The 22,668-nt window shown below is 46.0% G+C and overlaps 1 protein-coding gene across 20 annotated transcripts in view; it reads left to right on the top strand.

Moving 5' to 3' along the window:
• The window catches only part of LOC139554640 (chromodomain-helicase-DNA-binding protein 4-like), a 28,226-nt gene extending 5,621 nt beyond the window's left edge, over nt 1-22,605 (top strand). For 2 of the 20 annotated variants that reach the window (XM_071367609.1, XM_071367601.1), the window contains exons 9-42: nt 50-280; nt 567-770; nt 1,040-1,248; nt 2,772-2,903; nt 3,009-3,108; nt 3,381-3,572; nt 5,833-6,033; nt 6,199-6,336; nt 6,597-6,718; nt 6,900-7,073; nt 7,718-7,859; nt 8,095-8,226; nt 8,460-8,577; nt 11,118-11,242; nt 11,544-11,636; nt 11,865-12,018; nt 12,183-12,206; nt 12,422-12,597; nt 12,838-13,027; nt 13,921-14,011; nt 14,142-14,241; nt 14,449-14,582; nt 14,689-14,833; nt 14,936-15,107; nt 15,319-15,378; nt 15,607-15,713; nt 15,947-16,175; nt 16,308-16,370; nt 16,525-16,680; nt 16,891-16,999; nt 17,300-17,432; nt 17,640-17,835; nt 22,077-22,246; nt 22,341-22,605. In XM_071367609.1, the coding sequence (XP_071223710.1) occupies nt 50-280; nt 567-770; nt 1,040-1,248; nt 2,772-2,903; nt 3,009-3,108; nt 3,381-3,572; nt 5,833-6,033; nt 6,199-6,336; nt 6,597-6,718; nt 6,900-7,073; nt 7,718-7,859; nt 8,095-8,226; nt 8,460-8,577; nt 11,118-11,242; nt 11,544-11,636; nt 11,865-12,018; nt 12,183-12,206; nt 12,422-12,597; nt 12,838-13,027; nt 13,921-14,011; nt 14,142-14,241; nt 14,449-14,582; nt 14,689-14,833; nt 14,936-15,107; nt 15,319-15,378; nt 15,607-15,713; nt 15,947-16,175; nt 16,308-16,370; nt 16,525-16,680; nt 16,891-16,999; nt 17,300-17,432; nt 17,640-17,835; nt 22,077-22,246; nt 22,341-22,355 (4,737 nt within the window). In that variant the 3' untranslated portion in view covers nt 22,356-22,605. The remainder of the gene's footprint in view (nt 1-49; nt 281-566; nt 771-1,039; nt 1,249-2,771; nt 2,904-3,008; nt 3,109-3,380; nt 3,573-5,832; nt 6,034-6,198; nt 6,337-6,596; nt 6,719-6,899; nt 7,074-7,717; nt 7,860-8,094; nt 8,227-8,459; nt 8,578-11,117; nt 11,243-11,543; nt 11,637-11,864; nt 12,019-12,182; nt 12,207-12,421; nt 12,598-12,837; nt 13,028-13,920; nt 14,012-14,141; nt 14,242-14,448; nt 14,583-14,688; nt 14,834-14,935; nt 15,108-15,318; nt 15,379-15,606; nt 15,714-15,946; nt 16,176-16,307; nt 16,371-16,524; nt 16,681-16,890; nt 17,000-17,299; nt 17,433-17,639; nt 17,836-22,076; nt 22,247-22,340) is intronic. The other 18 variants (XM_071367613.1, XM_071367611.1, XM_071367612.1 and 15 more) reach the window with 16 other exon arrangements.
• The last annotated feature ends 63 nt before the right edge of the window (nt 22,606-22,668 follow it).

The raw sequence follows: 22,668 nt of genomic DNA, 5'->3' as shown, positions 1-22,668 counted from the left end.
CGTTGCTCAACTACCATTCACATGAACCCCTTCCCTCTCCCATCCACAGGAGAAGGAGGGCAAACAGTGGGAGGCGCGGGAGGAGGGCTCAGAAGAAGAGGAGGAGGAGGTGGAGGCAGAGCCGGAGGAGGATGACCACCACATGGAGTTCTGCAGGGTGTGTAAGGACGGTGGCGAGCTGCTCTGCTGCGACTCCTGTCCCTCCTCCTACCACATCCACTGTCTCAACCCGCCCCTGCCTGAGATCCCCAACGGAGAGTGGATCTGCCCACGCTGCACTGTGAGTAAATCAATGGGGTGGGACCCGGAGGGTGATTGACACGGGGCACAGCCAGTTACACAGGGTACAGTGAATTCTACTTCCCAAATTGAAACCTAGCCCCCTACCCCCTTGGGTAGTGTATTGGGAAAACAAAACGACTAAATGGTTCAACACCATGTAACATTACCTAGCTTATCTGTAGACAAGGAGTATTCACCATGTCGTTATGATCAGTTTGTCCTGAAAAGCGAGCGGGTTTTAAAAACATTTGACCTATTCACTGACACTTTCCTCCCCTCTTCAGTGTCCACCCATGAAGGGCAAGGTGCAGAAGATTCTGACGTGGCGCTGGGGCGACCCCCCTCCGCCCACGCCCATCCCCCGCCCCCCAGACCTCCCGGCTGACCAGCCTGACCCCGCCCCTCTGGCCGGGCGCCCTGAGAGGGAGTTCTTCGCCAAGTGGAGCAACATGTCCTACTGGCACTGCTCCTGGGTGTCTGAGCTGCAGGTATGTACACACACAGGTACACAGACTTACGCTCGGCCACCACGTTGCAGGCAATCGCACCCATACACACCTACCTTCATTTTGAGTTGTTGCGCATCTTATTTTTGCTTTTCAGAGGCGTGGCGCACACTGAAACAAACACACACAAAAACCGTTCAGACGCTCTCTTCTTTCTCACTGAAATGGATTAGAGAGGAGCGTTGTCGCACCAACGTTCGACAACACACACACACACTTCCCCCTCTCACCCACCTTTTCCCTGTCTCCAGTTGGAGCTGCACTGTCAGGTGATGTTCAGGAACTACCAGAGGAAGAACGACATGGACGAGCCTCCTTCAGTAGACTTTGGCGAGGGCGACGAGGAAAAGAGCACGAAGAGGAAGGCCAAGGACCCGCTCTACGCCAAGATGGAGGAGAAGTACTACCGCTTTGGCATCAAGATCGCCTGGATGATGATTCACCGCATCCTTAACCACAGGTCAGACGAGACTCCCGGACTGGCTGCTAAATGGGATTCAAATGTGTTTTTAGTCTCATTGAGAGTTAACATTTCCATTATAGCAGCAGATTTTGAGTTGCAAGGCCAGACACATAGTCGTACACTTTGTAAATGAGTGTCTAGTCAGGATTTTCCCTTCAATGGAAAGGAGAACTCCTACACACTTGATGAAATCTGCATGTTTTGTTTGTCAGGTAAAGGGTTTCTCCTTGTGGTGCAAATGTCCCATTTGTCAAAGCAATCATTTTAACCAATCAGTTGCAGATACACTACATGACCAAAGGTATGTGGACACCTGCTTGTCGACCATCTCATTCCAAAATCATGGTCATTAATATGGAGTTGGTGCCCCCTTTGCTGCGATAACAGCCTCCACTCTTCTGGGAAGGCTTTCCACTAGATGTTGGAACATTGCTGCGGGGACTTGCTTCCATTCAGCCACAAGCATTAGTGAGGTCGTGCACTGATGTTGGGCGATTAGGCCCGGCTCGCAGTCGGTGTTCCAGTTTATCCCAAGGTGTTTGATGGGGTTAAGGTCGGGGCTCTGTGCAGGCCATTGTCATGATTAAACAGGAAAGGGCCTTCCCCAAACTGTTGCCACAAAGTTGGAATCACTGAATCGTCTAAAAAGTCATTGTACGCTGTAGCGTTAAGATTTCCCTTCACTTGAACTAAGGGGCCCAGCCCGAACCATGAAAAACAGCCCCAGACCATTATTCCTCCTCCACCAAACTTTAGTTGGCACTATGCATTGAGGCAGGTAGTGTTCTCCTGGCATCCGCCAAACCTGTGATTTATCACACCAGGGTTTCCACTGCTCCAGAGTCCAATGGCAGCGAGCGTTACACCACTCCGGCTGACACTTGGCATTGCGCATGGTGATCTTAGGCTTGTGTGCGGCTGCTCGGCCATTGAAACCCATTTCATGAAGCTCCCAACAAACAGCTCTTGTGCTGACGTTGCTTTCAGAGGTAGTTTGGAACTTGGTAGTCGGTGTTGCAACCGAGGACCGATGATTTTTAAGCGCTATGCGCTTTAGTGCTTGAAAGTCCCGTTCTGTGACCTTGTGTGGCCTACCACTTAGCGGCAGAGCCGTTGTTGCTCCTAGACGTTTCCACTTCACAATAACAGCACTTACAGTTGACCGGGGCAGCTCTAGCAGGGCAGAAATTTGACGAACTGACTTGTCGGAAAGGTGGCATCCTCTGACGGTGCCACGTTGAATGTCACTTAGCTCTTCAGTACGGCCATTCTACTGCAAATGTTTGTCTATGGAGATTGCATGGCTGTGTGCTCGATTTTTATACATCTGTCAGCAACAGGTGTGGCTGAAATAGCAAAATCCACTAATTTGATGGGGTGTCCACATACTTTTGTGTGTGTATATATATATATATATATATATATATATATATATATATATATCTGTGTGTATGCATGCATGCCTACTGGATTTAAATGGCAATGTTGCTAACCAAGTTTTGTCTGTTTGTGAGCTGCAGTCAGGACAAGAAGAATAACGTACACTACCTCATCAAGTGGAAAGACCTTGCCTACGACCAGGCCACCTGGGAGGCTGAGGACATGGACATCCCAGAGTTTGACGTCTTCAGACAGCAGTACTGGAACCACAGGTAACTAATGCATTATTGCCACCTTCTCTACATTGTATAGGTGGAATGGAGGAGGTTCTTCATTGTCTGTTTCCGAGGGTAACGATGTTCTCTCATCTGTTTCAGGGAGCTGATGATGGGCGACGAGGGTAAACCAGGGAAGAAGATCAAGGTGAAAGGCAAGACGAAGAGGATGGACCGGCCTCCTGAGAATCCTGTCGTTGATGTAAGTGTTGACTGTTGTCATTTTTATTGGATTGGCGACACGGCTTGTCTTTTTTATCAGAGATAGTGTTTCTCGTGATTTAGCAGGTATTCCTGATCGTCATAAATTGCTCAGTATCTTACCGTTAAAATTGACTTTTAGCATCTCTTTTTCTGCAGCTTTGTGTTATGTCAAACACATGATAAATCCCTTATGGTGCATATTTCCTGCTTAGTGGTGTGTCTTGACACCAACAGTAACTCACCGTTCTTCTCTATCTTCCCCCTCTTCAGCCCACCATCAAGTTTGAGCGGCAGCCTGATTACATAGACAGTACGGGGGGCAACCTGCACCCCTACCAGCTGGAGGGTCTCAACTGGCTGCGTTTCTCCTGGGCACAGGGCACAGACACTATCCTGGCTGACGAGATGGGACTGGGCAAGACTGTGCAGACTGCCGTGTTCCTCTACTCACTCTACAAAGAGGTGTGTGTGTCCTGGGAGAGAATAAGGGTGAATGTGTATGTGGGTCTTTCTGTTTACTAGGGTACCAGGGAGGATTTCCTCTGCTGGATAACTTGTTACAGCTGTTGACAAGTCATTGATAAAAGTCTGCCAATTTTTTTCATGTCATTACATTAAAATATAAGGGGGAACCATGACTATATTCAGTAAAATTCCTGAGTTGATTTAAACCCTATGTTTAACCCTTTATCGTGGTTGCTGTCTTGACGGATTTGTCCAAAATCGTGACGTAAAACATAACTTTTCTGTCCTTGCGTTTACTTATAACATACACTACGTGGCCTGAAGTATATGGACACCCCTTCAAATTAGTGGATTTGGCTATTTTAGCCACACCTCTTGCTTACAGCTGTGTAAAATCGAGCACACAGCCATGCAATCTCATAGACAAACATGGGCATCAAAATGGCCCTTACTGAAGAGCTCAGTGACGGTCAACTGTAAACATCTAGGAGCGCCATTTTATGTTTCATTTATTTTATTTAACTAGGCAAGTCATGTAAGAACAAATTCTTATTTTCAATGATGGCCTACCCCGGCCAAAGCCGGACAATGCTGGGCCAATTGTGTGCTGCCCTATGGGACTCCCAATCACGGCCGGATGTGATGTGATGCAACAACGGCTCAGCCGTGAAGTGATGTGCCACACAAGCTCACAGAACGGGACCGCCCAGTGCGTAACAATCGTCTGCCCCGTGCGTAACAATCGTCTGTCCTCGGTGGCAACACTCACTACCGAGTTCCAAACTGCCTCTGGAAGCAACGTCAACACACAAACTGTTCCTCTGGAGCTTCATGAAATGGGTTTCCATGGCTGAGCAGCCGCACACAAGCCTTAGATCACCATGCGCAATGCCAAGCGTTGGCTGGAGAGGTGTAAAGCTCATCGCCGTTGGACTCTGTAGCAGTGGAAACTCGTTCTCTGGAGTGAGGAATCACGCTTCACCATTTGGCAGTCATAAGGACGGATCTGGGTTTTGCGGATATCAGGGGAACACTACCCGCCCCAATGTGTAGTGCCTACTGTAACGTTTGGTGGAGGAGGAATTATGGTCTGGGGCTGTTTTTCATGGTTTGGGCTAGGCCCCTTAGTTCCAGTGAAGAGAAATCTTAACGCTACAGCGTACAATGACATTCTAGACAATTCAGTGATTCCAACTTTGTGGCAACAGTTTGGGGAAGGGCCTGACAATGGCCTGCACAGAGCCCTGACCTCAACCCCATCGAATACTTCTGGGATGATTTGGAACGCCGACTGCGAGCCAGACCTAATCGCCCGACCTCACTAATGCTCTTGTGGCTGAATGGAAGGAAGTCCCTGCAGCAATGTTCCAACATCAAATGGAAAGCCTTCCCAGAAGAGTGGAGGCTGTTTATAGCAGCAAAGTGGGGGACCAACCCCGTATTACTGCCCATGATTTTGGAATGAAATGTTTGACGAGCAGGTGTCCACATACTATTGGCCATGTAGTGAATATTGAACATTTAATCAGTATATTAGGCCCTATATGTACAATTGTGTAAACTATTGAGGTCCTTAAATTATAATTAAATGCTTGAAGAAGTCCTTGAATTTGACTTGCCAATGTCTGTATGAGCCCTGCTTAAAGGATGTATAGGCCAATTTGCATATATTTTTCTAAGTACACATGTGGAACTGCATACATTATATTTATGTTTCGTAACAATCCCAATATCACACATTGGCCCCATTTTTATTTATAGAATGACGCATGTTCAACTATAGTTTTTTACGTTTTACTTGTTGATTAAATGTCATTGTTTACTTTTATTTTTTACAAGGCCAAATGGTGGCGTGGTAGCCATTATTTAAACAGGAACTGATCAGAAATGCCAACTAGGCATCCCTTTAGACCAATAGCAACCAGCCCAACCAGTTTGTATAATATGTCAGGTGAAATCTGACGGCATGTTGCTTGAGCTTTGTGTTAACACTCTTTGGGGGTGATCACATGGAGACTACTGCCACCTATTGATCGGAGTGTAGAATGCAATGTCTGTGACGACACAATATTTTAACATTAGAATGATAGAAATTTAAATGTTACATGAGAAATTATATTTATTTAAGTTAAATTAGCTGTGGTTCAGTTAGTAGAGAATGGCACTTGCAACACCAAAGGTAGTGGGTTTGATTCCCGCTGGGGCCACCCATACAAGTGATCTTATTTTAATTAACTTTTTTCTTTCCACCTTATAGGGTCACTCCAAGGGCCCGTTCCTGGTGAGCGCCCCCCTGTCTACCATCATTAACTGGGAACGAGAGTTTGAGATGTGGGCCCCGGACATGTACGTGGTGACCTACGTAGGAGACAAGGACAGCAGAGCCGTCATCAGAGAGAACGAGTTCTCCTTCGAGAACAACGCCATCCGTGGAGGCAAGAGGGCTTCTAAGATGAAGGTGAGAATTACGGGGGGAAATGTGTTTAAAAAGAACCGATGAAATAGAACTGTTTATCGACAAAGGAAATTATTATTATTTTTGTTGTTGTCAATATATCACTCCTTCAATGATATGCTGGTGTGTGTCACGTTTTTAACCTTTCCCCCTGTCGTGTCCTTGTAGAAAGACTCATCGGTGAAGTTCCATGTGCTGCTGACGTCCTATGAGTTGATCACCATCGACATGGCCATCCTAGGTTCCATAGATTGGGCCTGTCTGGTGGTCGATGAGGCCCACAGGCTCAAAAACAACCAGTCCAAGGTGAGAGATTAGAGTTGAGGGTTTAAAGGACTTGTGTTATGGAGGTACCTGTTATGTGCAACATATTCCCGTATTCAGGAAAAATATACATTTGGAAGTATAAGGGCAATGAGGCATCCCAAATTTTATTTCTCATTAGTTGGATACCCTCATTGTACAATGAAACTCCACCTAAACTGGTATGGCTGAAAGTACCATTGACAAATACAGAAGTGTTGTCATTTTTAGTTGAATAATACTCTGTTTTCTCTCCCCTCCAGTTCTTCAGAGTGCTGAACAACTATCCTCTCCAGCACAAGCTGCTACTGACCGGTACACCTCTACAGAACAACCTGGAAGAGTTGTTCCACCTCCTCAACTTCCTCACGCCAGAGAGATTCAGGTGTGTGTGTACACACATTCTGACCACATCACTTTCTACACTTTCCCACTCAATCCCAATGACCACTTCACACCCCACTCAATGACCACTTCAATGACCACTTCACACCCCACTCATCTTAGATCAGTTATTATAGAGTTAACCGTTACTTACTTACCTGCAACTTCCTCTCTCTGTGTAGTAACCTGGAGGGTTTCCTGGAAGAGTTTGCTGACATCGCCAAAGAGGACCAGATCAAGAAGCTGCATGACATGCTGGGACCCCACATGCTCAGGAGACTGAAGGCTGACGTCTTCAAACACATGCCCTCCAAGACGGAGCTCATCGTCAGGGTGGAGCTCAGCCCCATGCAGAAGTGAGTGAAAGTGCATGGCGGGATGGGGGGTATATTTGAATAGTGGTGACCCAGTTGTATGTGCTGTCTAACTTGGCCAAGGGGGTGACATGATCAAATATATAGTTAGAATGATTAGTCATCGTCCATAGACTGTTACTTTTTTTTCTCTCTTTTTTACCCCCTTTTCCTCCCCAATTTCGTTGTATCCAATTGTTAGTAATTACTATCTTGTCTCATCGCTACAACTCCCGTACGGGCTTGGGAGAGACGAAGGTCGAAAGCCATGCGTCCTCCGAAACACAACCCAACCAAGCCGCACTGCTTCTTAATAACACAGCGAGCATCCAACCCGGAAGCCAGCCGCACCTATGTGTCGGAGGAAACACCGTGCACCTGGCGACCTTGGTTAGCGTGCACTGTGCCCGGCCCGCCACAGGAGTCGCTGGTGCGCGATGAGACAAGGATATCCCTACCGGCCAAACCCTCCCTAACCCGGGCGACGCTAGGCCAATTGTGCGTCGCCCCACGGACGCCCCCATAGACTGTTAATTAAACACAATCTTCCCTTGGGATACTCAACTCATGAGAACTTTACAATATAATTGGACTGTGGAAGTGGTATTAAATGTGGATTTTCTTGTTTTTTTCTTTTCTCTTTTTAGGAAGTATTACAAATTCATCCTCACCCGTAACTTTGAGGCCCTGAACACGCGCAGTGGTGGAAATCAAGTATCCCTGCTCAACGTGGTGATGGACCTCAAGAAGTGCTGCAATCACCCCTACCTCTTCCCTGTGGCTGCCATGGTATGACCCACTTATTAATACATTTTAATGGGAATGGACCATGCTATTGTGATGGCTAAGTGGTGTAGTGGTGCATTAATTTTGTACAGTCTATACAGTCTATTTTATACAGTCTTAGATACTATTTGCGTCAAGCAATTTCATGATATGCCTTATAACTTTTGTAGTATTTTCCTGTAAGGGTCTATATAGCTGAAGCTCTGGCTCTTGATTGGTTCCCCCCCACCCCAAACAGGAAGCCCCAAAGATGCCCAATGGGATGTACGACGGTAGCGCCCTCACTAAGTCTGCCGGGAAACTGACGCTAATGCAGAAGATGATGAGGAAGCTGAAAGACGGAGGGCACAGAGTACTCATCTTCTCTCAGGTTAGTTAACCAACACACACACACACACACATTATCAATATTTTATTTGAGTCCACGAATCACATTACATCAAGAAGGATCCAAACATTTCAAAGGTCTTGGATACGAAAAGCACACACCTCACATGGGCACTGCTTACTCATGTAGATTGTGTTATAGATTGAAGATTGTTTTTCCTCTTGTGCGTGAGCTTTATTTGTTTACTCCCCGCCCATTCACTCCCTCTGTCGTAGATGACCAAGATGCTTGACCTGCTGGAGGACTTCCTGGAGAACGAGGGCTACAAGTACGAGCGTATCGACGGCAGCATCACCGGGGGCATGAGACAGGAGGCCATCGACAGATTCAATGGTGAGGCTCACCCCACACTGACTTCCTCATTCACTCTCTAACTAGATCACTGTGTATACTGCAATTTCAGAGTGACTATTATATAGTTGTAGTCTTCTAAATTAGGTGTATATATCCTATCATTGTTTAATTTCAAGAGGGATTTATATACAGTATCAGTCAAAATGTGGACAACGGGTTAAGGGTTTTTCTTTAGTTTGACTATTTTCTACATTGTAGATTAATAGTGAACACATCAAAATTATGAAATGACGCATTTGGAATCTTGTAGAAACCAAGAAAGTGTTAAACAAATCAAAATATGTTATTTTAGATTCTTCAAAGTAGCCAGCCTTTTTCCTTGATGACAGCTTTGCACACTCAACCAGCTTTCATGAGGTAGTCACCTGGAATGCTTTTCTTGAAGGAGTTCCCACATATGCTGAGCACTTGTTGGCTGTTTTTCCTTCACTCTGCAGTCCAACTCATCCCAAATCATCTCATTTGGGTTGAGGTCGGGTGAAGCCAGGTCATCTGATGCAGCACTCCATCACTGTACTTGGTCATATAGCCCTTACACAACCTGGAGGTGTTTTGGGTCATTGTCCTGTTGACAAACAAATGATAGTCCCACTAAGTGCAAACCAGATGGGATGGCGTATCGCTGCAGAATGCTGTAGTAGCCATGCTGGTTAAGTGTGCCTTGAATTCTAAATAAATCAGTGTCACCAGCAAAGCACCATTACACCACCACCTCCATGCTTCACGGTGGGAACCACACCTGCAGAGGTCATCCGTTCACCTACTCTGCATCTCACAAAGACACGGCGGTTGGAACCAAAAATCTCAAATTTGGATTCATCAGACCAAAGGACAGTATTCCACCAGTCTAATGTCCATTGCTTGTGTTTCTTGGCCCAAGCAAGTCTCTTATTATTGGTGTCCTTTAGTAGCGGTTTCTTTGCAGCAATTTGACCATGAAGTCCTGATTCACTCAGTCTCTGAACAGTTGATGTTGACATGTGTCTGTTATTTGAACTCTGTGAAGCATTTATTTGTGCTGCAGTTTCTGAGGCTCGTAACTCGAATGAACTTATCCTCTGCAGCAGAGGTAACTCTGGTTCTTCCATTCCTGTGGCGGTCCTCATGAGAGCAAGTTTCATCATAGTGCTTGATGGTTTTTGCAACTGCACTTGAAGAAACTTTCAAAGTTCCTGAAATGTTTCGGATAGACTGACCTTCCTGTCTTAAAGTAATGATGGACTGTTGATTCTCTTTGCTTATTTGAGCAGTTCTTGCCATAATATGGACTTGGTCTTTTACCAAATAGAGCTATCTTCTGTATATCACCCCTACCTTGTCACAACACAACTGATCGGCTCAAATGCATTAAGAAGGAAAGAAATCCCGCAAACCTGTTAATTGAAATGCATTCCAGGTGACTGCGTCATGAATCCGGTTGAGAGTATGCCAAGAGTATAAAATATATTTTGATTTGTTTAACACTTTTTGTTGTTTACATGATTCCATATGTGTTATTTCGTAATTTTGATATCTTCACTATTATTCTACAATCTAGAAAATAGTAAAAATAAAGAAGAACACTTGAATGAGTAGGTGTGTCCAAACTTTTGACTGATACTGTTTATTTGAAATGTAATTTTTTTTTTTTATCAAATGAAATGCCATTTATGGTGGAACATTTGAATGAACGAGTCTGTAGGACTATTAGGCTACTCCTATTCTTATAATAAGCTATTTTACATTCATCAGCCTTATGTTTTCTGGAGCTCCTGATAGTTCTTTATTTCAATTGTGCGGGAATAGACAACCTAGATGGCGAAATTGTCCGCTGTCTGATATCAACGCACGATTATCTAAAGCACTGTTTTATTCTTGTGGGGTTTTCGTTGAAATCGAGCTTGTTTTAGCACGCAGGTGCGTGCAATCTCAAGTTAATTTCGTTTTAAGAATATCAGCGACAAAACAGGGCTCCAAAGAAGTTCTGAGTCTTTGTTGCAATAATTTTGGGGGGAATTTGTTATCCTCCCTGACTGTCTAGCTTTGGTTAGTTCTCAAACATGATATTAATACGAAATTATATAGGTCCTTTTATCTTTTTTACACAGTTTATATCAGGTTTTAGTTGTTTTTAGAGATGGAATTCTCAGTAGGTGGAAACGGCGCCACTAGCCGCCCCACAACCCGCTATTGTTGGCGAGCTGAGGAGTGTCATACTTTATATTGCAGAACATATTGTGCTCTTCTATCGCGCGTGCAATGATGTCAGAGGAGAGGTTGTTTACTTCTACACACGTTTTTCCATCCCAAAAGTTTTTATTCTTTATGAATTTATTTTAGCTTTTTGGGATTTAGGTGGGCCAGAAAAAAAACGGAATAATCCCTGGAAAGTGAATGATTATAGAGAGAAAGCAAGTGATTGATGTAAATATAGATTGTTATTGATGTAGAAAGTGATTGATATATATATACATATATATATATATATATATACACGTATAGTGATTTGGTCTGAGTGGTTGATCTGTTTTGTTCCTTAGCTCCTGGAGCGCTGCAGTTTGCCTTCCTGCTGTCGACGAGAGCTGGAGGTCTGGGTATCAACCTGGCCACCGCCGACACCGTCATCATCTACGACTCCGACTGGAACCCTCACAACGACATCCAGGTAACACACTTGGAACCATCACACACACACCCAATCCCAAATCAAGCCCAATGATCTTCGAGAATTTGATTAGTAGAAGTACTATGGTGAACCTTCCACCTAGCCTGTCAGAGGGCAAGGTGGAGCTATTACCATATTGCTTACACCTGTCGAATCCAATCAGATCTCCACAAGTGCTTATGGGTCAATTTATGATTGGACCATTCACCATCTCCTTGTTCTCTATTATATCAACTTTTATTAAGGTGGTTGCAAGGATGAAAGGGTCATACTGTTTGTCTCTGCGTCTTCCTCTACTCAGGCGTTCAGCAGAGCTCACCGTATCGGACAGAACAAGAAGGTGATGATCTACCGCTTCGTCACAAAGGCCTCTGTGGAGGAGAGGATCACTCAGGTAAAGAGGCTGTCCCCTCTCCTGCAACATCACAATGACCTCTTCACAACGCAACGCAGCAGTCTATATCATAGAATTGCTACCTTGTTGTTGGATCCAATGAATGTCGTGTGTGTGGAAGCGAGCCTCGTCTGTCGTCAACGCTACTCATTTCATTTCCTTGGCCTATACGGGCAGGAAGAAAGTCAATGCAGACATTGAAACGTGCCACGTTCCCTCCCTCTCCAGGTTGCCAAGAAGAAGATGATGTTGACCCACCTGGTGGTGCGTCCTGGTCTGGGCTCCAAGACGGGTTCCATGTCCAAACAGGAGCTGGACGACATCCTCAAGTTTGGCACGGAGGAGCTGTTCAAGGACGAGCTTGGAAAGGGGGACAAAGAAGGTAAAAAAGAACTAAACATCTCCTGCTGTTGTAAACATGGATGGGTGGAAGGATGGAGTGGATAGTTGTTCATCTGTCAAATCACTTTTCAGTTGTCTTGAACGGGAGCAATGAAATGTTGTCTTATTGTATATATATATTTTTTTTTTTTTACCTGCCCACAGCAGGTTACTGGAAGCGTGTTGCAGGTGAACAGAAAACAAGCAAATGCCAGCAGATACGAACAGTCAAATAAGATGATAGTTTGTTGGTTATTACTTATTTGTGCTTATTGGATGAAATTATCAACATTTTGGGTAAACCGATGTGAAGATGTCTAGAACAGATTAAGTTCAAGATAAGGTCATGACAATGTTTACAACACATTCATTCTAACGTTCTGATCATGTTTAATGTTCCCCAGGTGAGAACAAGGAGGAGGACAGCCAGGTGATCCACTATGATGACATGGCGGTGGACAGACTGCTGGACAGGAACCAGGAGTCCGAAACCCCGGAGGAAACGGAGATCGGGAGCATGAACGAGTACCTCGGTTCCTTCAAGGTGGCCCAGTACGTGGTCAAGGACGAGGAGGAGGCGGTAAGTTGTGTTGGTTTTGGGTCAAACGCGCCATTTAGCAGACACTTTGGCCAAAGTGACGTTTTACATTTTTAGACGGTCGACTCCCAAGTGGCCTCGTTGTAGCCCAGACGTTGCGAGTGTGTGTGTGTGTAACTGACGTGTCTCATTTGACACCGGCACACTTGATCATTGACTCTCCTTTCGCACCTCTCTCTCTCTCTCCTTTCCCTCCCTCCCTCGCTCTCGGCCCCCCCTCAGGAGGAGGAAGTACAGAGGGAGATCATCAAGCAGGAGGAGAGTGTCGACCCAGACTACTGGGAGAAGCTGCTCAGGCACCACTATGAGCAGCAGCAGGAGGACCTGGCCCGCAACCTGGGCAAGGGCAAGCGCATCCGCAAGCAGGTCAACTACAACGACGGCTCCCAGGAGGACCGAGGTAGTAGACGAGGTAACAACAACAAGCGCCAACGCCATTATTTACTTACGTGTGTGAGAGAGAGTGTGGTGGGTGTGAGTTTCACCGGTGAAGTCTTAGTAACTGTGTGGTGTCAGGTGTTTGTGCTGGTTTGATTACTCCTCACCTCCTGCACGAGGCATGCCTCTTCAGTTGTGGTGGCAATTAGAATTTTCCTCCCATTTGCATTACCTCTTTAGAAAGGCTCTGTGTCAGTCCTCAGTCCTTAGTGATCTTCTATTCCCAGCAACAATCCAAACTCTTCAGAATTACATTAATGTGAGTGGATATCTGTTCCAAGTCCTAGTTAGTTTTATGTCGGAATGGCAGCTTTCCTTGTTAACTTTTGATGCCTGAATACAATGCATTGCAATGGCGTGAACTACACTACCCACAATGCACTGCACAGCCACCATGATCTCAGGCACCTCACCAAGAGGATGAAAATGCCAGCACCCGCCCCCGCAAAATGTGGCCCTCTTTAATCCTAGTACCCTAAGAGATTTGAAGAATGAGTTGGCGTGTGTGACTGAATTGCGGTTGTTTGTGTTTTGTACCACTTCCCTGTTTTGAGTCGGGAAACAGTGCATCTCTTCTCGGCTCCTAACTGTCCACATACTAGCTTAAACAATATCCCACATGTGGTTTGAGTCAGCTACTCACACTCGGGCACTGCTTGTGGGCAAGTTGACACATCACCCCCATATCTGTGACGTTGGTTTCCTTCTAGCGCTCTGTGCTTGGTCTGGTTGTCAACCTTTTACTCGAAGTCCACTTCCTTGTAAAATCTTCTTCCCCCCTCCTTTTAAATGTTCATCTTTTTAATAAGTTCAAAGAAGTTTCTGGACTGTGTACTGAAATTGCGCCCCGTGTCTTCTGTCTCCAAGCAGATTGGCAGGATGACCAATCGGACAACAACTCGGACTACTCTGTGGCCTCCGAGGAGGGCGACGAGGACTTTGATGAGCGGGCAGAAGGTAAGCGAAAGTGTGTGTGTGTGGACAGATGGTGTCTCTGTCGGTGGTGTTTACAAGAGTGGGGTGGTGTGTGTTTAGTATGTGGTTTGTGAAGCTTAAGAGAATAACCTTTCATGTTTTCCTTTTTCTGGCGGTGCAGCCAACTCTCGCAGACCCAACAGGAAAGGCATGCGGGGCGACAGGGACAAGCCACTGCCACCCCTGCTGGCCAGAGTGGGAGGCAACATTGAGGTCAGCTTTCAATGTCCATCGATCACTGCACTCTGAACCAATGCCCTGCATGATCCTGAATGTGTTTTGCAGTTTAGCTTATCTACAGATGGGCCAACCCACCACTTGTCTCTTGGCATTCAATTGGCTTGTATAGAAATAGAGGTCGGGGGTCAATGTGTGGACTACCTGTTAACTCAACGCTAACCCTGCCTCTCTGGTGTTCAGGTGTTGGGCTTCAACGTTCGCCAGAGGAAGGCCTTCTTGAATGCAGTGATGCGTTATGGGATGCCTCCTCAGGACGCCTTCACCACCCAGTGGCTGGTCAGAGACCTGCGTGGGAAATCTGAGAAAGAGTTCAAGTGAGTAACTAACATGTTATAGTGTAAATCAAAATAGTAATGCCTTGATATTGGTTGAATTTGTCCTCTATATTTTGTTTTACATCGGATCCTCTCTCCCTCACAGGGCGTACGTCTCCCTTTTCATGAGGCACCTGTGCGAGCCCGGCGCCGACGGAGCCGAGACCTTCGCCGACGGCGTCCCCCGCGAAGGGTTGTCGCGGCAACACGTACTCACCCGCATCGGTGTGATGTCGCTGATCCGCAAGAAGGTAGAGCCCAGTTCCTGGTTTGGGATAGTTGGGAGGAAATCAACTCTACCGTCATACGCTGAAGTGAGAGTGTAGCGCCTCCCTGACCGTGTTTTCCACCAGGTCCAGGAGTTTGAGCACGTCAACGGCCAGTGGTCCATGCCCTGGATGATGGAGCTGGAGGAGAGTAAAAAGGCTGCGGCCGCTGCTGCTGCTGGAGCCCGCCCCGACTCCCCAGGGAAGACCCCCTCCACGGGCACGCCTGCAGACACGCAGCCCAACACGCCCGCCACAGGTACAGACCGCTACGCCCTCTTCCACAACCCTCTCCCTGGTCCTTGCTCTTCCTGCGTTTCCTACGGCTAATCCGTCTTTCCCTGCTGTAGTGACCTATGGTCTGTAACCCAAAATCTCTGCAAGTACGTCCCGCGTCTTGCAGAGTGTAGACCCTCTCCTGCGATGATGCTTTTAACCCCTGTTCCCCTCTGTGTGCTCGCCCTCCCCAGCCCCCAAAACTCCCTCCACTGGCACACCCGCAGACACGCAACCCAACACGCCTGCCCCAGGTAAACCAACTCTGTCCCCCCCCCCGTCTTCCTCCACACCATCTCACTGTTCCAGGACTCTTGACATGCAGGGTCAAACAACTGACTCAAGCGCCACTGCTGCTGCTATGCTGGTTACAGTGAAACCACCATAGAATAAGAGGTGCTTGGGTGTGTAAAACGTGTAACTGTCAATCAGCGCTTGGAGATGTGGAAGGTGGATTAAGAGCTGATGTCCTGTTGGTTTAGCAGACGATCCTTCGAAGACTGAGGACGCTGCGAAGGATGGCGAGAAAGAGGAGAAGAAAGATGGCGAGGTGGAGAAGGAGGAGTCCAGAAAGACAGAAGACCCAGAGGTAAAGAATGATACACTTGATCTACATTGGTCAAAAGACTAGAATAAGCCAATGGCTGACCAAAGCCAACCAATTTATCATACTTGTACATAGGATATTGATACCACAGTGTATATCATTGTTGTGAAGTTTGAGATGGAGCTCCTTGTCCAGAATGGTTAGTTTTAGTAAGTTTAAAATGTCTGTGCTGTTCTCTGTGCTTTCTGGTTCTACGAAATGTTCCTCTCTTTCAGGTCAATGCGATCCCCGATAAAGAGGAGAAGACTCCTTCCCCTGAACCGAAAGAGAAAGATGAAGACGAGCCCATGGAAACAGACAAGCCTGCCAACGGCGAGGCGGAAAAGGAGAAGGACGGCGAGACTGCAGAGAAGAGTGCTCAGGGAGAAGAGGAGACCAAGTCTCCAGCAGCAGAGGCCAAGATGGACGTGTCCGAGGTCAAATCGGAAGACTCCGAGGCCAAAGGTGATGTCGTAATAGAATATGGTTCAGCACTATTTTTCCACAGTACCATTTCTATTGAATTCTGTTAGACACTCGTTTTGATGTTTGCTAATGTTCTCCCCCTTTTTCCTCTCCATCCCTCTGGATTTACAGCAGAAGAGACGAAAGAGAAGACGGAGAAGATGGATACCACTCCTGCCTCAGAGGAAAAGAAAGGTAGCTCCTCTCACCATCATTCTCTCTCATTTTGCACTCGTCAATCAACAAACTGCAGTCAGGACATACTTCAGGTCCCGTGCCTTGTCGGTCCACGTTTCTGCTTCACTCTGTTCTCTCACTCACCCCATTTCCAACCTCGTTCTGTCTGCAGAGCAAAAGGAGGAGAAGGATGGCGCGAAGGCGGAGGAGCTGGCCAAGCTGCAGAACGGGGACAGTGTGAAGGAGGTGGTGGCGGCCGGAGTCAGTGAGGAGAAGAAGAAAGCCAAGACGAGATTCATGTTCAACATCGCCGACGGAGGATTCACAGGTAAGAGAACTGGAGTGTCAAGAGGGAAAGCATACCGCGTGCGCGCGCACACACACATTCACAGATCTCCACACGTTCTCAACTGATTTTTGGTTGGTTTCATATATGGTTAAGCGCTACTCTTGTACTAAATAGCATTTTCAATGGTCTCAATTTCAACAAATCTCAATTGTTACTTCAGGGAATCACTATTTTTCTCCCCCCCTACAGAGCTACACTCCTTGTGGCAGAACGAGGAGAGGGCCGCCACCGTCACCAAGAAGACCAACGAGATCTGGCACCGTCGCCATGACTACTGGCTTCTGGCTGGCATCATACAGTATCTTTTTATACCACTGTTGGCAAACTATGCTGCCCACCATGGCTCTTTGCAAAACAAACATCAGTGATTTACGGTCAAATTTTTCTCTTCAAAATGTAACCGGTGCAACACTCATTGTAAAATTGCCTCCACGGTGGACTGCCTGTAGCAGGAAAAAGTACAATCTCAACAGAACTAATAACTATGGCCAGCTTCAAGTATTGGTTAATGGTCACATACATTAGGCCAATATTGGGTCATACCGCAAACAGTGGGGCCAGTCTGTTTTGTTTTTCCCTTGACTCTGGCGCCCCCTAGACACGGCTACGCGCGTTGGCAGGACATTCAGAACGACGTGAAGTACGCCATCCTCAACGAGCCCTTCAAGGCTGAGATGAACCGAGGCAACTTCCTGGAGATAAAAAACAAGTTTCTGGCCAGGAGGTTCAAGGTATAAAGGCCTTTATTAACCATGATCATTTATAAGCCACCTCTTCTTATACCCCCACCCCCCCAGGCCTGTTTGTCAGCCGTTCTCATTTTCACTCTTCTCGCATAAAGGTTTGTTGTGCTCCATGTAAACGCTGTGCATTTTGCATTGCTGTATTCTCATCCACCCCTCTGCTTCCCCATCTCCTCTCGTCCCTCCTCCCCCTAGCTGCTGGAGCAGGCCCTGGTGATCGAGGAGCAGCTGCGCCGGGCGGCCTACCTCAACATGTCGGAGGACCCTTCCCACCCCTCCATGGCCCTCAACACGCGCTTCAGCGAGGTGGAGTGTCTGGCCGAGTCCCACCAACACCTCAGCAAGGAGTCCATGTCGGGGAACAAGCCTGCCAACGCCGTTCTGCACAAAGGTAAGCTAGCCAGCTGGCACTCACCTAGTACCCCCGGATCGAGTTCATTAGGGCACACTGTAGAAAAATGTTTGGCAACGGAAAATTTAAATGGTTCCTATGGGACCTCCCCATTTTAACTTTGTGTCTGACCGTTTTGTACCTACTGAACGTGACCCTGTGCAAAGGAATAGTGTCTCTGCTGACAAACAGACCGTAATACATTTATCAACCTAAAGTACCTTGAGGCTTAGTTGAAGATTTGTAAAGTTAATAATAATAATAATAGATGTATTTTATACAGCGCTTTTCATTCCAAGTCAGAAAGGAAGTATCTTAACAGGAGGGAGCATAATGGTGTAGAGCCGGGCAGGGAGGTAGAGATATCATTCATCGGGCACCTCGTCGTCTTCCATAGTCACAGTTCCTCCTCCGTAGATTCTATTATTTCACCTTTATTTAACCAGGTAGGCCAGTTGAGAACAAGTTCTCATTTACAACTGCGACCTGGCCAAGATAAAGCAAAGCAGTGCGACACAAACAACAACACAGAGTTACACATGGAATAAATAAGCATACAGTCAATAACACAATAGAAGAAAAAATAAGTCTATATGCAGTGTGTGCAAATGGCGTGAGGAGGTAAGGCAATAAATAGGCTATAGTAGCGAAGTAATTACAATTTAGCAAATTAACACCGGAGTGATAGATGAGATCCAGATAGGCTGGATCGTCCACTACTGAAGTGTAGCACCCACCTGGGTGACTCTTCGGCGACTGTAAAAGCACCAGTAAGACCCCCACACCTCAGCAGTGGTCCAGAAAAGCCCCCCACAAAGCGAGCTTCTGCATCCGCACACCGCTGTCCACTTACCTCTAGGAACTGGGGCAGGAGGCAAAAAGCCAATGCTGTTGATCTGGTGTTGCTGAGTCATTCAAATCATACTACAAGCTAGCTAGCTAGTTAGCCAAGCCAAATATAAACTAACATGCCATAATCAGTCCTGCATTTCCACGGGTCACCACCAGATATTACAGTTCATCTATTAACATTCTACATTCTATAAACCTCTACAGTCCTGATCAGCACAGCAGAAGATGATGCCCTCCAAGCTTTGAAACCACGGCCCTTTATGTGTATATATACAGTACCAGTCAAAAGTTTGGACACACCTACTCATTCAAGAGTTTTTCTGAATTTTTCTATTTCGAATAATAGTGAAGACATCAAAACTACAAAATAGCACACATGGAATCATGTAGTAACCAGAAATGTGTTAAACAAATCGAAATATATTTTAGATTGTTCAAAGTAGCCACCCTTTGCCTTGATGACCGCTTTGCACACTCTTGGCATTCTCTCAACCAACTTCACCTGGAATGTTTTTCCAACAGTCTTGAAGGAGTTCCCATATGCTGAGCACTTGTTGGCTGCTTTTCCTTCACTCTGTGGTCCAACTCATCCCAAACCATCTCAATTGGGTTGAGGTCGGGTGATTGTGGAGGCCAGGTCATCTGATGCAGCACTCCATCACTCTACTTGGTCATATAGCCCTTACACAACCTGGAGGTGTTTTGGGTCATTGTCCTGTTGACAACCAAATGATAGTCCCACTAAGTGCAAACCAGATGGGATGGCGTATCGCTGCAGAATGCTGTAGTAGCCATGCTGGTTAAGTGTGCCTTGAATTCTAAATAAATTAGTGTCACCAGCAAAGCACCATTACACCACCTCCATGCTTCACGGTGGGAACCACACATGCAGAGGTCATCCGTTCACCTACTCTGCATCTCACAAAGACACGGCGGTTGGAACCAAAAATCTCAAATTTGGACTCATCAGACCAAAGGACAGATTTCCACCAGTCTAATGTCCATTGCTTGTGTTTCTTGGCCCAAGCAAGTCTCTTATTATTGGTGTCCTTTAGTAGCGGTTTCTTTGCAGCAATTTGACCATGAAGTCCTGATTCACTCAGTCTCTGAACAGTTGATGTTGAGATGTCTGTTACTTGAACTCTGAAGCATTTATTAGGGCTGCGGTTTCTGAGGCTCGTAACTCCTAATGAACTTATCCTCTGCAGCAGAGGTAACTCTGGGTCTTCCATTCCTGTGGCGGTCCTCATGAGAGCCAGTTTCATCATAGCGCTTGATGGTTTTTGCAACTGCACTTGAAGAAACTTTCAAAGTTCTAAATGTTCTGGATTGACTGACCTTCATGTCTTAAAGTAATGATGGACTGTTATTTGAGCTGTTCTTGCCATTATATGGACTTGGTATTTTACCAAATAGGGCTGTCTTCTGTATACCCACCCTACCTTGTTACAATACAACTGATTGGCTCAAGTGCATTAAGAAGGAAAGAAATTCCACAAATGTACTTTTAAGAAGGCACACCTGTTAATTGAAATGCATTCCTGGTGATGAAGCTGGTTGAGAGAACGCTAAGAGTGTGCAAAACTGGCAACGGGTGGCTACTTTGAGGAATATAGAATTTATTTAGATTTTTAACTTTTTTTGGTTACTACATGATTCCGTATGTGTTATTTCCTAATTTTACGTCTTTATTCTACAATGTAGAACATTTAATTTTTTAAATAAAGAAAAACCTTTGAATGAGTAGGTCTCCAAACTTTTGACTGGTATTATATATGTGTGTGCATTCATAAAGTAATCAGACCCCTTGACCTTTTCCACATTTTTGTTACGTTATAGCCTTATTCTAAAATGTAGTAAATTAATCCCCCCCCTCTCAATCTACACACAGCAAAAACAGGTTTTTAGAAATTTCTGCAAATGTATAATAATAAAAAATATCACATTTACATAAGTATTCAGACTCTTTACTCAGTACTTTGTTGAAGCACCTTTGGCAGCGTTTACAGCCTCGAGTCTTCTTGGGTATGACGCTACAAGCTTGGTACACCTGTATTTGGGGAGTTTCTCACTCTGCAGATCCTCTCTAAAGCTCTGTCAGGTTGGATGGGGAGCGTCGCTGCACAGCTATTTTCAGGTCTCTCCAGTGATGTTTGATCGGGTTCAAGTCCGGGCTCTGGCTGGGCCACTCAAGGACATTTAGAGACTTGTCCCGAAGCCAATCTTGTCTGCCTGCGTGCTTAGTGTCGTTGTCCAGGTGGGAGGTGAACCTTTGCCCTAATCTGAGGTCCTGAGCGCTCTGGAGAAGGTTTTCATCAAGGATTTCTCTGTACTTTTCTCTGTTCATCTTTCCCTTGATCCTGACCAAGTCTCCCAGTCCCTGCCGCTGAAAAACATCCCCACAGCATGATGATGCTGCCACCACCATGCTTCACCATAGGGATGGTGCCAGGTTTCTTCCAGATGTGATCCTTGGCATTCAGGCCAAAGAGTTCAATCTTGGTTTCATCAGACCAGAGAATCTTGTTTCTCATGGTCTGAGAGTCCTTTAGGTGCCTTTTGGCAAACTCCAAGCAGGCTGTCATGTGCCTTTTACTGAAGATTGGCTTCCGTCTGGCCACTCTACCATAAAGGCCTGATTGGTGGAGTGCTGCAGAGATGGTTGTCCTTCTGGAAGATTCTCCCATTTACACAGAGGAACCCTGGAGCCATGTCAGAGTGACCGTTGGGTTCTTGGTCACCTCCCTAACCAAGGCCCTTCTCCCCCGATTGCTCAGTTTGGCCAGGCGACCAGCTCTATGAAGAGTCTTGGTGGTTGGAGGCCACTGTGTTCTTGGGGACCTTCAATACTGCATACATTTTTTTTGTTGATACCCTTCCCCAGATCTGTGCCTCGACACAATCCTGTCGCGGATCTCTACGGACAATTCCTTCGACCTCATGGCTTGGTTTTTAATCTGACATGCACTGTCAACTGTGGGACCTTAAATAGACAGGTGTTGCCTTTCCAAATCATGTCCAATAAATTGAATTTACCACAGGTGGGACTACAAGTTGTAGAAACATCAAGGATGATCAATGGAAACAGGATGCACTTGAGCTCAATTTTGAGTCTCATAGCAAAGGGTCTGAATACTTATGTAAATAAGGTATTTGTGTTTTTTTTTAATAAATACATTTGCAACAATTTCTACACCGGTCTTTTGCTTTGTCATTATGGGGTATTGTGTGTAGATTGATGAGGAACATTAATCACTTTTAGAACAAGGCTGTAATGTAACAGCATTTGGAGAAAGTCAAGGCATCTGAATACTTTCCGAATACACTGTATATACGCATTTGTATGTTGGCAAGCACTTCCAGGTTCTCATTCTCTCTTTCCCTCTCAGTGCTGAAACAGCTGGAGGAGCTGCTCAGTGACATGAAAGCAGACGTGACCCGTCTCCCGGCAACCATCGCCCGGATACCCCCGGTCGCAGTGAGACTCCAGATGTCCGAGAGGAACATCCTCAGCCGCCTGGCCAGCAGAGGCCCCGAACCACAGCCTCAACAACCGCAGGTAAGCACCCACCCCAATGAGGGGTGTGTGAATGTTTTGTGCACAAGTCTTGTCACGTTTTGTAATGTGCTTGTTTGCGTCCTTTCTCCTACAGCTGTCACAACAGTAGCCTGGCTTATCCCCCTTGAACCTCACCACCTCTACATTCCTGATTGGCACAGCAGACGATGATGCGCCCAAGCTTGAAACCACGGCCCTTTATATAATATGGACTTGCAGCGTTCCTACAGGCTGACTCCTGGACACTGTGGAAATAATAGCTATTTTAATTTTTCCTTTTGTTTTGACTTTATTAATATTATTGATATAATGTTATTATGATGGTTTTTTTGGGACCTAAATAAAAATGTAATAAAGGATTTTGTTTGTTTTTTTATCATGTGATTTTCTGGGGGGGGGGGGTTTGGAGGGAATGATTCAAT

Source organism: Salvelinus alpinus, chromosome 26, assembly GCF_045679555.1.
Source record: "Salvelinus alpinus chromosome 26, SLU_Salpinus.1, whole genome shotgun sequence".
Taxonomy (NCBI): domain Eukaryota; kingdom Metazoa; phylum Chordata; class Actinopteri; order Salmoniformes; family Salmonidae; genus Salvelinus; species Salvelinus alpinus.
The sequence above is the reverse complement of the archived record's forward strand: the minus strand, read 5'-3'. Positions and strand labels throughout refer to the sequence as shown.